Source organism: Nicotiana attenuata, unplaced genomic scaffold (genome assembly GCF_001879085.1).
Source record: "Nicotiana attenuata strain UT unplaced genomic scaffold, NIATTr2, whole genome shotgun sequence".
Taxonomy (NCBI): Eukaryota; Viridiplantae; Streptophyta; class Magnoliopsida; order Solanales; family Solanaceae; genus Nicotiana; species Nicotiana attenuata.
Genome location: NW_017671976.1, coordinates 192,575 through 207,574, shown reverse-complemented (window position 1 = coordinate 207,574; position 15,000 = coordinate 192,575). Strand labels below are relative to the sequence as shown.

General features: G+C 34.3%; 1 protein-coding gene and 1 pseudogene across 1 annotated transcript; one reads left to right on the top strand and one right to left on the bottom strand.

The window, feature by feature from the left end:
• The first annotated feature begins 674 nt into the window (after nt 1-674).
• Nucleotides 675-5,487, top strand: LOC109211136 (annotated as a pseudogene).
• A 1,078-nt stretch (nt 5,488-6,565) lies between these two features.
• LOC109211139 (uncharacterized protein At3g49720-like) lies at nt 6,566-11,563 on the bottom strand. The gene is made up of 7 exons (XM_019374638.1): nt 11,416-11,563; nt 10,283-10,417; nt 9,278-9,317; nt 9,049-9,087; nt 8,235-8,609; nt 7,989-8,044; nt 6,566-7,044 (listed from the first exon to the last, which is right to left on the bottom strand). Exons 2-7 carry the CDS (start codon nt 10,397-10,399, stop codon nt 6,889-6,891), a joined length of 783 nt encoding a protein of 260 aa, XP_019230183.1. The 5' UTR covers nt 10,400-10,417; nt 11,416-11,563; the 3' UTR covers nt 6,566-6,888.
• Nucleotides 11,564-15,000: the final 3,437 nt, after the last annotated feature.

The window sequence follows — 15,000 nt, the reverse complement described above, 5'->3', positions numbered from 1 at the left end:
TAGTGGTTATTAGGTAGTTGTAGCTAGCATTTACTATATTACTTCCATAGCTATATTTTTAGATATTTTAGAGTGTATTCGACTGTATTCACGGCATGAAATAGGGGATTACAGTTGTTTTTAAACGGAAAGTGAATCAATTAACATAATAGACTCCTAATATAACATAACAAACTCAATTATAACACACAAAATTTGTATCTCCAGTTATAAAAAGATTCTCAACCGAAAAATACCCCAAAAACATAGCAATCTTCAGGAAAAAATATGCTGAATATTTTTCCTAGCCGATAAATACAACAAAAATAGAGCAATTTGAATACATATATACATCTGAATACATAATAATTCAAAAAATATATGAATACATTCATGGAATACAACGAGACAGTGAATACAATGAAATACATGGAATACAGCAAGATACATTGAAATACAATGAAAAAAAAAGACAATGAATACAATGAAACACATGGAAATACAGCGAGATACATTGAAATATATTAACAGAAAATTCAAGTTGCTCAGCCCAAACCCCGTCGTCTTTGTTCAAGGACAACCCTAATGTCGTATCGTCGAGAGGGCCGTGATTTTGATTCGAAACGCCACTATTCCTGTTACCATAATACCCTCACATGCGCTTCATACAACCTATTCTTTACAATTGAATTTGAATGGCGCTTGTGGATTGGGACGGAAAACCCCAAATTGGGCAGAACCCAGAACGACGAAGAGAAGAGGAAGACGGAGATTTATATAGAGTTTTGTTTCTAAATTCCAGAATGTAAAATATAATCTGAAGAGAAGAGGAAGACGCAGAACCCTAGAACCTTCACGTTTCGATCCGAGCAGCTAACAATTTTCTGGCATTACAATGCTTTCCTCAATTTTTCTCTCTCATTCCCGTTTCGATCTGTATTTGGGAGAATTGTGGTTGTATTCATAGAGAAAGATTGGAGTTGAGAGAGAGAGCGTGGAAAAAAATCTGAAAGAATGAGAGAGAAAAATAATGCAATGAGTATTTTATGGCTTAAGAGTAGGAGGTGACCATAAATAGATATTTGCCTATAAAAATTAAAAGGTAGCTATGGAATATAATTTTTTAAAAGGTATTTATTTAAAATAAATAAGGTATCAATTTTTGCTATAGGAGGTAAAATTTTCAAATATATACATACACTAGTAAGGAGTAGCCTATGAGCAGCATGGGCCCAATGCACTATGCTAAACATTTTTTATTATAAATGAACTCTTACCTTAGAGGTCATCTCTAAAAAAATCCTTAATCTTGAATCGCCTAAAATCAGTGAAAGAAAAAATTACCATAGTATTATTGGTCCCAACTGTTAGTTAAAAATTAAAGTTTAAAGGTAGCTTGTTTCACGACAATATTGCGCTATTAGCATCAGTAATTTTTTTATTTAACTATATGTATTGACAAAATAATTTTTTATTTAAAATGTCAAGTCATTAATTAAAATAGTTCTGCTCAGATACCAGATAGCACACACTCTTGTCCTTGGTTTTTCAAAGCAACATCTATTTTTACCAAAATTAATTTAGCTAAAATATCACTTACATTCAATAGGAAGGGATGTACCTTTTAAAGATATTTAAATATGCATATACAGAATATAACATTATGGGCAAGGTGGATACTTGTTGTTCTTTTTCACGTCATGTTGGACTGTCGTTTACTCTAACCAAAATTATTTCTCAAAAAAGAATTCTACCTGATTTTTATACAATTTGAATATACTATGATGGACAAGAAAGATCACTTTAATTTATAAAAATGAGCTTCTTTTATTTACTCAAAAAAGAGCTCTATTTGTTCAAAGACAGAAGGCCCAACCGTCTAGTTAATTTTTGAAGTTAAATTCAGGCAGATATGTTATATAATCTTTATGGGTTCCATTTATGGTATTTGTTATAAAAAAAAAATCAGTTATTACCCTTTGAAAGTCATACAAAGCTTGTTCAAAATGTGGGAAATGAAAAGTATTTTCTCGCATTTAAAGTAGGTAGTTTGTTTTAAAAACAATAGATTTTGTAAAAAGAAAATGAAATAAGAGTAAGGAGCGCCTATGTTTATATTTTTTAACCTCCTAAACGACAACGGAACTTTGCCAACACAATTCGTTACTCCTACTATTTACTCTTTTATATTTTCTTAAAATCTTACAATTTACTTAAAGAAAAGTAGTACTCATGTTTCATTGTTGATAAATTATACCTGAGTCGATTTCAATGTTTGCATAATAATAGCCCGTTTGGCCAAGCTTTAAAAATCAGCTTATTTTGAGAAGTACTTTTTTTCAAAAGTGCTTTGGAGAGAACTACTTTTGGTGAGAAGCAGTTTGTGTTTGGCTAATTAGTTTGAAAAGCACTTCTGAGCAGCAACTAGTGTTTGGCCAAGCTTTAAAAAACTGCTTCTAAGTGTATTTTTCTCAAAAGTGCTTTGGAGAGAAGCTACTTTTTTCTGCTTCTCCAAAACTGCTTCTGCTTCTCCTCAAAAGCACTTTTTTTCCTTCCAAAAGCTTGGCCAAACACCTCAATTTTTGGCCAAAAGTGCTTTTGGCAAAAAAAAAAAAAACACTTTGGCCAAAAAAAAGCTTGACCAAACAGGCTATAAATGTGGTTGATGAACTCTAATTGAATAGTATACATCATCAACAGTATTAAATAAACATAAAACTATTTTGGCTGGCCATGTAAAAAGAAGCAATTTAGTAAGGTCAGGTAACTTTTATTTACTAATTGACTTTTATATTTTTCCCTCTACGTCAGATTTATTGGTTATACTTTTTTTATTTAATTTGCTATATTTATTTTTTGCAACCAACTTGTACCATATATAACAAGGTAGGTCTTGTACATGTACGGTAGAACTTACTTTTATTTTAGTAGGTTTCTTCTTATCTTATAATACTCAAATAGGTAACATTTATCATTTCACCTATTCTATTTTGATTTTACATGTACGCTCTTCATTAATTTATATGACTCCATTTTCTGTTTAGTTTGTTCAAAATAGAATGATCTTTTTCTTCATTTGAAAGTAATTTAGCTTAAACTTAGTATGTTGCTCTTAATGGCAATATTTTATAGTCACAAATGTTATGATACGTTTGACAATGTGGGTTTCAAAGCTCTTATAACCACATAAATATAATCACAAGTTTAAAGTCACAAGCAGTGGCGTAGCTACAGTACCGGATGCGGGTTCTGCCGAACTTAGTAACTTTTATTCATACTTTATGCTTTTCTTAAAAAATCTATTGAATATGTATAAATATATATAATTTAGAACCCAGTAACTTAAAAGGATTGCAACACCGAACCTATAAGCTTCAAATTCTGGCTCCGCCTCTGAATTCATGAGTTTTAAAATTCTTCATCTAAGGAGATACGCTTCTATTTCACATGATTACAGATTGACTTTTATTATGTTCCCAAATGTATTTAGAAGGAAAAATACCTAAATTAATTATAGTATTTTTTTATTATTAAAATATAATTTTGACTTTAATAATTCTAGTGGTGGTTTATGTGGCTGCCGTTGGAAAATGCCACACAATTTGCTTGTAGTATGAATATTTAAACCCATATCGAAAAGAATAGAAAATAGCTTCTTAATTTTTAAAATATTAAGAAATTTCAGTTTTAAATTCTTCTTCGGAAAGTTCACCAAGGGATTGGTCTTAAATTCCCATCAATTATCAAAGTCTCTTAGTTTAGTTTCTTTTCTTCTCTTTTTTTGGTTAATTTAGTTCATTTTTTTTTAAATCAAACATATATATACTCCTAAATTTCAAGGAAAAGCTAATGCAAGCTTAGCACAGTAACATATTGGCAGTGGATTCGAACTGAGTGATAGTGCAGGCAGTAGCGCGAAGCCAACAATTTCCTTAATGGTGTTCAAACTTGAAATAAGTAAAAAAAAAAATCAAAGGGTATTCAATATATGTTATGTACCTCTAAAACCTAATATTTTACATATATACGCAATGTAAATTTCCGGGAAACCCTAAAACGTGTTGCCGCACCGCCTCTACTTTTGAGCAGCCTATATCCTTTTCTGCATATTTCTTCCAGTTGCGTCACTGATCATCAACATGTTGCACAGGGGATTCTTCGATCAACGTCAGGGTCGCTCCTCTCCATATCCGAGGAAGGTGAGTTTTTCAGTTTTATTTGCTCGGCCGTCTGCTCTCTATATTATCGTTGAGCACGTCTGGTCCACTTGTTTTTCAGTTTTTTCGTCAAAAATTGGTGAAGGAGAGCGTGAGATCTCTTTCAAAAGAAGATCTGATGGAAAAGAAAGTATTCCTGAGAGTTGATCTGAACGTTCAGTTGAATGACGACTTAAGCATAGCCGATGACAGCAAAATCCAAGCCGCTGTTCCAACCATTAAGTATTTGATGGAACACCAATGTCGTGTTATCCTTGCCTCTAGTTTTGGTCGTCCAGTATATATCAATCAAGAGTACAATCAAAAGTAGAGCTTGAAGCCACTTGTTGCAAGACTGTCACAGCTATTGGAAGTTGAGGTCAAGATGGCAAATGATTGCATTGGTCCAGACGTTAAGAAGATGGTTCGTGAAATACTACCAGGAGGGGTTTTGCTATTGGAAAATTTGAGATTCCATAGCGAAGAAGTCATGTATGAACCCGAGTTTGCATTAGAGATGGCGTCTCTTGCAGATTTGTATGTCAATGATTCCTTGGAGACTGCACACAGATCATACGCTTCCACAGTAGGGGTTCCTCGGTACTTGAAACCAGCAGTTGCTGGACTCCTTTTGTAAAAGGAACTTTGCTATCTTTCTGAAGATGTAGCAAAATCGAAGAAGCCATTTGCTGCCATTATATTGTTGGTGGTTCAAAACTTTCAACTAATTAAGTTTTGTCTGATAGTTAGAGAAGGTTGATATGTTAATCCTTGGCGGAGGTCTGATCTTTACATTCTACAAGGCCCAAGGGTTCTCTGTTGGATTCTCACTTGTAGAGGATCTCATGATTGATCCAGCGTTATCTCTTATTTCCAAGGCAAAAAAAAAAAAAAAAAAACGTGTATCTCTAATGCTACCTGAAGATGTAGTGATAGCAGACAAGTTTTCGGCTAATGCTAAATCTATGGTTGTTCCATCAGCTAAAATTCCATTTAAGAAGATGGAGTTAGATATTGGACCAGCTGCAGTTAAGTCTTTTTGCGCAGGTATATATAGATACCGCCAAAACAATCATATGGAAGTGTCCGAGTTGGACAAATTTGCTTCTGGAAGGGAGACTATTGCAAGAAAACTGGAAGCACTTACTGGAACTGGAGTTATAGCAGGTGCCGAAACAGTTGCGGCTCTTAAAAAGATGGGTGATGAGCCACATTTCAACGGGAGGGTGTGCGTGCCACCTTGGAGCTTCTGGAGGGGATACCGCTTCCTGGGGTCATGGCACTTGATGATGCTGTTAGTGACAAAACATGATGAGCGAACAAGTGTATGCTAGGCTCTATTATGTGGTAGTACAGGGTACTGATAAAAATACAGATCCTTCTGGTGGTCCATTTTTATAGCTTCGGTTACTAATCAGTTACTGGTTTTGTTAGTCGTATCCTATAATAAATAGTTTGGGAGTAATTATGCGGCAAGCGTCTTATTTATATTTGTCAAGTAAACTTAGATTTTGCGACCAAAAAAATATTGGCAGTCTCTCACTTAACATCACGTGCATGCAAGGCAAAAGGTCATGACAATTTTTACACTTCTAAGAGCCTGCAAAGTTGCCTTTATTACAAAAATATACAATGGCAACTGATAATAAGAGACGAAATCAGGATAAAAACTTGAGAGAATAGCTATCCCGCAGAAACACAAAGCACTAGAATTTCCCATTGTACCGTTCATTACCTGAATATAACCCAATGCAGCTCAATTCATATTAGGACAAATAACGGAAAAAAATTAAAATGCCATGGGTTTTTTGACATTTCACTGTGACCGGAAAAATAACGGAATAAATTAAAATGCCATGGGTTTTTTGACATTTCACTGTGACCGGAAGCTCCTCTATTCCCTCTTTATTAATAGTAGTAAAATAATGTAATATACACCCATATAAGAAATATTGTCTTTGTGTTGCTATTTTTTTCTTTGGTTAATTATGTTATGTCACGCTTTGAATTGCCTAAGACGGAGAAAGTCGTGATAGTTGACGTGATCATTGCCATCGAGGAGGACTTTTGTCGATTTGTATCAACATAGTGCATCTCTTAGTGCATATGGGCGTTGGGTTCCTCCCAAGTAAAAATCCAAAACTAACAAATTATCCCAGCAGCAAATCAGTGCGTCAGCAATAAAATAAGATTAGTAGAATAAGGAAGTGATTGTTAAGAAAATACTACATTGAGGTATAAACAGAGCTCTTAGTGATCATTCGCAGAATGAATAATGACACAACAACCAAACAGAAATTAACGACTACCGGTAGACAAATTATAACAGAAATAAGCATTGTTTCACATAGATTGCAGCGCATATTTTAATGCCGGTAAGAAACTCAGAATTCTAAACAAAATTAATTTCAGAAGAAATAAAGTACACACAATGACAAAAGAATCATAAATTACTTTTTGATTTAGCTTATACAGTACTCTTTCTCAAACAATAATTCTGATCTGGAAATGCTAAACCACAACTATATTTGCAGCTACAAGAAGCAATACCAATTGACAGCAAGCTCCTATAGCCTATTATACATATTCATGAATCCTATCTTACAGAAACAACTTCCTCCCAAAGAATTTGTCAACTTTTTCAAACTTGGAGCATGTCACTTAATACAGCTGAAGACGCTTCGCATCTTTTTAACAGAGAGGTCTTATATTATCAACGAAGAAGTGGTTTGAGGTGGAAAACTTGGCATGCTGGCTTATAAGACCTCTTGGCTGCTGCTTGTTCAAATTTCTTAGTTGCAGCTTCATTCTCTTCTAAGCTGGTCTGAATAAAAAATCTAATCCACCAGGATGAGCTCCGCAATTTGGCCTATACAGAGAGAACGATAAGCAAGTTAAGTTTCAAGCTTTTTAAAAGAAGAGAACAGGGTCGAACAGTTAAAATAGCCAATCAAAATTACAATCTAGAATGAGACCAGAACAAGTTGGGGCATAAATTATCAACAAATATGGTATCCCACGTGATCAAAAGCCAAGGCTGTCACAAGAATCACAAATTAATTATCCACTTCGACCGCAATTTTTATTATTATAGCAGAAGAGATTAAGAGCCAGCAGAAACTAAGGGTGGATGTGAATTAATTAGCACAAGCTGGAACTGGCACTTTCCTTAACCGTCTTCTTTTCCGTATATGCTTTCTGAATTATAATTTAGCATGTTTCTTTCTCTCTGGAAGACTAGAAACTCGTAATATCTAAAAAGTAGGAGCAACTGGTACAAATCTATAACAGCCCTTTCAGTTCATACTCTCAACTCTAAATGACTAATGAACAACATAACAACGCTATACTAACAATTAAAAATAATACGCGCAAGCTTACTGTTTCCACCCTCTTATCACCACAGAAAAAAAATGTTCTTTCAACCCAGCTCATGCATATAAACTGTCTTTATCTCGATTCATGCATTCAGCTAATAGAAACTCCCAACCATATTCACTATCAAGGAAACATCAACGCAGCTCAAGTTTTTGAAAACCTTGTTAGATAGTTGTACAAGGCACGATCCATGGCACAGAACAGAGGAACTAGGTCTGATCTTAACATATGCACAGTGGAATGGTTAGCTCTGGTCTAAACAAAGATGACCTATTGTTGATGAATATTAAATCTACGGCAACAACAACAGCAATAACTAACCAAGTGTAATCCCACAAGTGGGGTCTTGGGAGCGTAGTGCAGGTAGAGAATATCAAATCCACATATGGATAAATATATAATTAAGCAAACACAATGAAAAGATCATTGACTTACCGGCCGACCAAATTTTGACAGCTCCGCCACTTTAATCCTTTGTTGGCCAGGATAGCCTAAAAAATAGTTCAATATTTTAGCTAAATGTCAAATGATTTCTATTATACGGTTATCCACGAAAATAGCTGCTTGCTTACAGTAAATAGTATCCCACTGTAATCCTATCTCAGGTTTACATCACCAGTTCCTAAATGTACATCAGCTGAACTATTTAAGAAAATTGAAATGGCCAAACTTTGTATTTACCAGATAAAATAACTAAACCATCAGAAGCCACCCTTGCCAATTCTGGAAGAGTCTTGTTAAGGTATCTTGGAGACAAGTAATCCACTGCATCAGACACTATGACAAGAGAGAACGATTTTGAACGGTAGGGAAGAGGAAATTTAATATCGGCTACTCGCACAATCCCGTTATGAACAAGATGCTTGCAGTTGCTATCAGTTTCATCTAAATCATATGGTTCAATGCCCCAAGCTTCGGTATCCTCTTCTTTTAATAGTTTAGAGACCACTGAACAAGTGTCAGGGCCTACATGCAACACTTTCCGCATGTTATCCCCATATGCTTTCTTCAGTACAGGTAATGCTCTGTGAAGCTCAGCCGTGCATGACATACCACCTAAAGAAGTTGTATGCAAAACAAAACAATATAAAGTTCAAGGCCAAACATCCAAGCCAATAACTGAAATTTTCCTTTGCCAGCAAGAACAAAAAATATTAAGGAACAGCAAGACTAACAAATAGTATTTGGCTGAGAATTTCTCAACAGCCAGTAAGATTACCAGTGACAAATTCTTTGTTGTTACACCAAGCACACATAATCTACATGAGAAATCAAGCCTTTCTTACAAATACCATGTTATGGATCTATTTGCAATTAAAGACTTATAGCATTCACAAGAATAGATCTTTTTTCTTTTTGGACAACGAATACTCTAATTACTGTCTTTTACATCACTTCCCTTAGATATATAAACAGAATGTTCTAGTAACTGGGGCATAATTTGTCATGCCAGTGAAAATGCAAAATTTTGATTCAGCTATTCATAGATGGTTACCTTCAAGTTTACTAAAAGCATCTGCTGCACTTCTTCCACCTACCAGAGAAAACAAAAAAGTATTTGTAATTCAGAAGGCATATAAAAGAATAACCATGTGCAATTATCTCAGAAAAGGATGATAGAGGGGATCATTTTCATCCATAATCATATGATCAGAAGATTATGTGATAATAAACAACTGCTTAGTCAGTATACAATCATTATAAAGAAATATATGGCTACGAACCTGAACCATGATATACGTAACCAATGATCAGCAATGCACCCTGAAATTTACATAAGAAGTGATCAAATTAATCGCTATTATAGGATTGGTAATAAGATCCAACAATTAACAAATTCAAGACTGGCACAACATCAAATAGCAACATTTTATCAATACTTAGAAAAGTATCACGCAAAAGGAAATGGATATTGCCTAAGCAATAACAAAAATGGGCTCTCCTTTATGGTAACGAGGTCCATGAATGGAATAAAATTAGCACGCTGATTCACGAGTTTGGAAACGAAGATATATACGTGGAATAACATATATCTAAGTAAAATAGATGTATTTCCAACTAACCGACAGGTAAGATAGCATTTATTTTGAAATGACATTAAGCACAGGAGATTGAGAACACTATTCCAATTAAACCAAGTATGCCTTTGAAGAGTTTTTGTTAGTTCCTAACGAGATTGCTTTACACTAAACCATGCAAGACAAGCACTCAGTTTTAGTGGCTTCTCTGACCTTACTCTTTCATGTCCTGCTTTAGCTTCTCTGGTTTGGGGATGAATTGATTGGATACTCATAAGGAAGAGCTAGCAAGACAATAAGAATTTAAAAGCATGAATATGAGTAGTTCCCCAGCAATTGCATTGCTCCATAATAAGTCCCTTCAGTTATCCAAGAAAAACTACAATAAGCCCCTTCTCCTACCAAATTTGAGGGTGTGACAGTTTTTCATGATTTTGCTTATTTAAAAATGGAATCCAGTTCCAATTGCACTACTATAGGTAACATTTAATTGACGGTACAATTTAAAAAATTGCTTGCAAGGAAGTGAATTCTTTAAAAAAACTGTAAATGATGCAGATTCCTTTTGTTTTTACTTTGCTTTTATCATGAAATTTTAATTTCCTTAAGACTTTCTTCATAGCCAAACCCTTCATATGAAAAAGAGTCAAACTTTATTAGTAATAAGCACACTATTAAAGGGTAATACTAACAGAAGAGATTGGCATTTACCACAACAAGTCCTAAGGACAATAAAGGAGAAGGACGTGATTTGGTGTGAAAGGAGCCCACAAATGGAATGCTCCCAGCATCTGCAAGACGGCGAGATGAAGTTGGCCTTCTTGACATTGTGACGAGTAGTAATAACTGAAGCATATCCAACATTAGTACTAGTTAATCATGAGGTTATGATCGCAGGTTCAAAATATGTTGTTTCATTTGATGAGTAGCAGTATAATTAAGATATAAATGAGGCGAAAAGCGATGTATGGTATAAGATGTCTTCTGAAAAGATTGGAGTAATAATATGCATTATATGAAAATTTTGCTTATATCTTGTGCAAATTGGCATACTTGAAGTACTCGGCAGTGGAAATGAATTTGCTAACATTTTGTGACTGGTGACTTGATAACATTAACTCCCCAATGCCAAGATACTTTAATACTTGGTAGTACTGAAGGCACAACAAGCTTGGTTCTTTGTAGCTGTATACATAATTATTTACTTTAATTTTGGTACCCAGCCATAAAGTAGTAATGGGGCAGTAGTACCCTGCCCCCAGTAACTTAAAATCTTGGATCTGCCTGATCCAACTCTTTCTACATGTCTTTTATGATATTGGAATGTAAGCTTCTGACATAGTATAAATTCCAAGAAAAACTTGATGAACCAGTTTACTATATATCGTATCATTTGCATAATATCATTTACCAAAAAGGAAACAAGAAAGGGTAGAGGATTCTCTGAATAAACAAGGAAAACTTGCAACTTAACTAAATGCTTGTTTCAGAATCACAATTAATAAACTAAATACTATTCTAATCCCTCTATACTTTATCATTGGAATTCAACTGTAAAGCTCAATTGCAGCTTTTCTACTAAAATGTAATTGTTCCATGGGGCTTCAAACTGTAGTGAATCTTCAGAATATCAAGAAAGAATCACACTACATTAGTTCCAAAATATACGCGAACACGCTTAAAATTTAGTTAATCGCCGGAATATCAATAACGTTTAGAAATGAACCAGAGCTTGAAACTGAACATACTCCTACTACATTTACTGCACAAACTTAGAAACTAAAGACTCCAACTTTATGCACTAATAACAATGAAGGTTTTGTCGGGTCGGGTTATGGAGCTACCTGAGGTCGAAAGATCAATGGAAGTGAGATCGAGATCTTGAGAATGAAGCTGGTGGATCTGGATCTGCTTGCTTTGGGTTTACTTGTTACTGTGTGTGTCCTCTTTGTTGTGGAATCTTAGAGGGAAAAATAAAATACTTCGTCAACTTGGGCAGATAATGTTTTTCTTTTTCCTTTTTTTTTCTCATTATTATTTGTTAACATCTGGAGCTTCGCGGGCCTGTGTGGATCATTTGGAGAAATTTAGTGGATTGGATATCTCGGCCCAACACCCGGCCCTCGGTTTTGGGGGTGAAATTCAAAAATAGCCAGATTTAGAACTGGTCGTTCAAAAATAGCCCAGTTTCAAAAGTAATCGATATTTAGCCACTTTTCATGTAAAGATAAATCTGAGCGAAAACACTATTTAAAACCCGGAAAATACGCCAGCATAAGTATACTTGAACTCCAGCATATTATACTGGAGTTCCAAGATAAGTATGTTGGAACTCCAGCATAATATGATGGAGTTCCAGCATAAGTACACTAGAACTCCAGCATAATATACTGGAGTTCCAGCAAGTATACCGATCCAGCATAATATACTGGAGTTTGGAGCACCGGTGCTCCAGTCTCCAGTATATTATACTGGAGCCACCAAAGTATACCGGTCCAGCATAATATGCTGGAGTTCATACACAGGTGCACTGAACTCCAGTATATTATGTTGGGCCGGTCTCTGGTGCAGTAAAATAGTGGCTATTTTTCATTGACTTGCTAAAAACTGGCTATTTTTGAATGACCAGTTCGAAAACTGATTATATACCGCGCTATTCTAACCGGTTTTGGATTGGATCCAACACCTTCGACTATAATCACTCTTAATTTATGGGCCTCTACATAATCGAATTTCACTCTTAATTATAGGCGTGTACATGGACCGGTTTATTTTGGTTTTTATCAAAATCAAACCAAACAAACTGTATCGGTATGGATTGGTTCGATTTTGTTGGTTTTTTTGGCTTTTTTGTTACATGAATATTGTTTCAATCTTACTTTGTTAAGTTATAGATAAAGCTTTGATAAGTGAATATATGTATAGTACAAATTGGAAGAAAAAAAACTCCCAAACGTATGATCTATTTAAATATTCTTATGAGAGATTTTTTTAGTAATACATGATAGTTATTTTCTTAGCCGTCTAACAATAATTTTTCGTTGATGTACGCTTTCAAGGTTAACTAAATTTAGTCATTGAAAATAAAAATCAATATGAAACCTAATAGTGATATGTTCTATTTAATTTTAAAATTATCAAAATATCAATTCAAGAAATATATTTGAATTTAATTGATCTTGACAAATGAACATGGAAGAACAAAGAGATTGACGCATTTCAATAACACTTGCTAAAAAAGTAATGATATAATTCATTATTTAAAGTAAATAAATTTGGATGCACTTCAAAGTCTACTAAATATTACATCTCGTGGGAGGATCCCAAATATTTTTAAATATTTTCTAAAAATATTCTATAAAATCTTAAAAGTATAAATAAAAATTATATATTTATATGTCGGTCTGGTTCGGTTTTTACTCAATCAAATCAAATCAAACCAAACCTGGTTGGTCTTTTTAATCGGTTTGACTTGACTTTTCGGTTTGGTGCGATTTTCCGATTCGGTCACCCCTACTTAATGATATGACGAACTATATAAGGGGAAAATATAATGTATAACCGCTCCAAAAAATAATAGCCAGGAAAATATATATTTTATATATTAAATAATATAGAAATTTTATATATAATCACTATATATTTTTTATATTGACCAGTCAGATGTGTAACTTGCCTTTTATTATATTCCCTAGTAATGATTTGTGTTGTAAGAAAAATAAAAATTAAAAAAATCGCACCTGATGTTTATTCAAATAACATTTTCTTTTGGTTTAGAATGAATTGAGATGAGTAAATGATTATTCGTACTCAATATAATACATTTATTGATTTGATGTATAGATCTGTACGAGTCATTTTTTCCAATTTGTGTTACCGTGATTGTTCCCTTAAACTTTGAAACATAATACCACGAGTTCCGATTAGCGACTCTTAATAATATTTTTAAATTGCCTTTTCTGGTTCTTTTTTATTACGTGAAAAAATAGCAGAAAAGAAATGATACAAAATGAAGGAAAAAAAACTAATACTCTCTCTTAACAAATTGAGGAATACATTGGTTAAAGGAAGAGAGATATGGTGTCGAGTTGGACAGTTGGAGTTCATGTTTCCACCTCAAGATCTCCATCTTTCTCTTTGTTCTCCACCATTTGCCATGTACTACTTCATTGTTTGCTAAAAGACTATGTATTTATTCCACCAGCTAACGCGCTAACTACAATGTCTTGGGCAACGCAGAAACCATCATATGAAAAGTGGAGAACAAGAGACAGAAAACATAAATTACACTAACTTCATTCCAATGGATATTTGGACAGAGTTATTCAAGACATTTTAATTGGTTTAACTTGTTTTAATCCGATCAGACTTGGTCCGATTTGTCCGTCTCACACCCCTATGAGAATTATACCTGTCCCTGCATTTTGATTTCTTTTTAGGTTGAAAGGATATTTATATATAACTAGCGTATAAAGATGTTACACGTGTAAGTCATTGGTAGGGTACTGTAGGACCCCTACTGTAGCAATGTTTTGGAGTATCGTTTCCATATTACAACCCGCAAAAATCCTAACAATATCAATTCCAAGGATGTCTGCCCAAAATACATCATTGGCAAACATAGGAGGAACTGCTAGTATGCTAGATCTGTTCAAACAAACTGTCTTCATTGCTTCCTTGGCTAAGGCATCTGCCACCCTATTCTGCTCCCGGTAAATGTGCTTCACCACGACCTTGTCCATCCCTGCATTTTGACTAACTCTAAGGTAATCACTATTTAATGATTGTTGCGGCCAAACGCACACGCAAGTATACGCGGCCGTCAAGTAATAAAGTGACTAAAAGTCGGATGTCGAACCCACGAGGACTTGTGATTAACTATTAACTAAATTAGACTATCCTAATTATCTAAACAAGAAATAAACCTAGAAATATTTGATTCTAAAATTAAAATAAAGAAAAATAAATAGTGAACTCTGAACAAGGAAAAGCCAGATTTTTATGATATCAATGTAATGAAAATGATCTAGGGTTATAGTCTATCTAACAATCCTATTGTATTCTTTAATTGAATTGACTGACTAATTTATCTAGCTTATTGGTTGACAGGGTTAATATTGCTCATAAGAATCTGTCGAGTTCTTACTCGTCTATTCAGGCTAACCTAACGCCTATATGTCTATGAAGTTAGAACTAATAAGAACGCATTTATAATTCATGTACATCAACCAAGTAAGGCAATTAGGTATATGTTTATCCTAACCGCGAATTGTTCCCCGATGCCCAGGTTCAAGAACTTGCTCTGCTCAATCCTATATGCAATCTAGAATTCTCACTTTCGAGTTCAATTCTAGATTCGTAGACAGTATTCAATTGGTGATCAAGCAATCAAATAATTAAGTGCAGGATTGAATAAATAAACTAATACG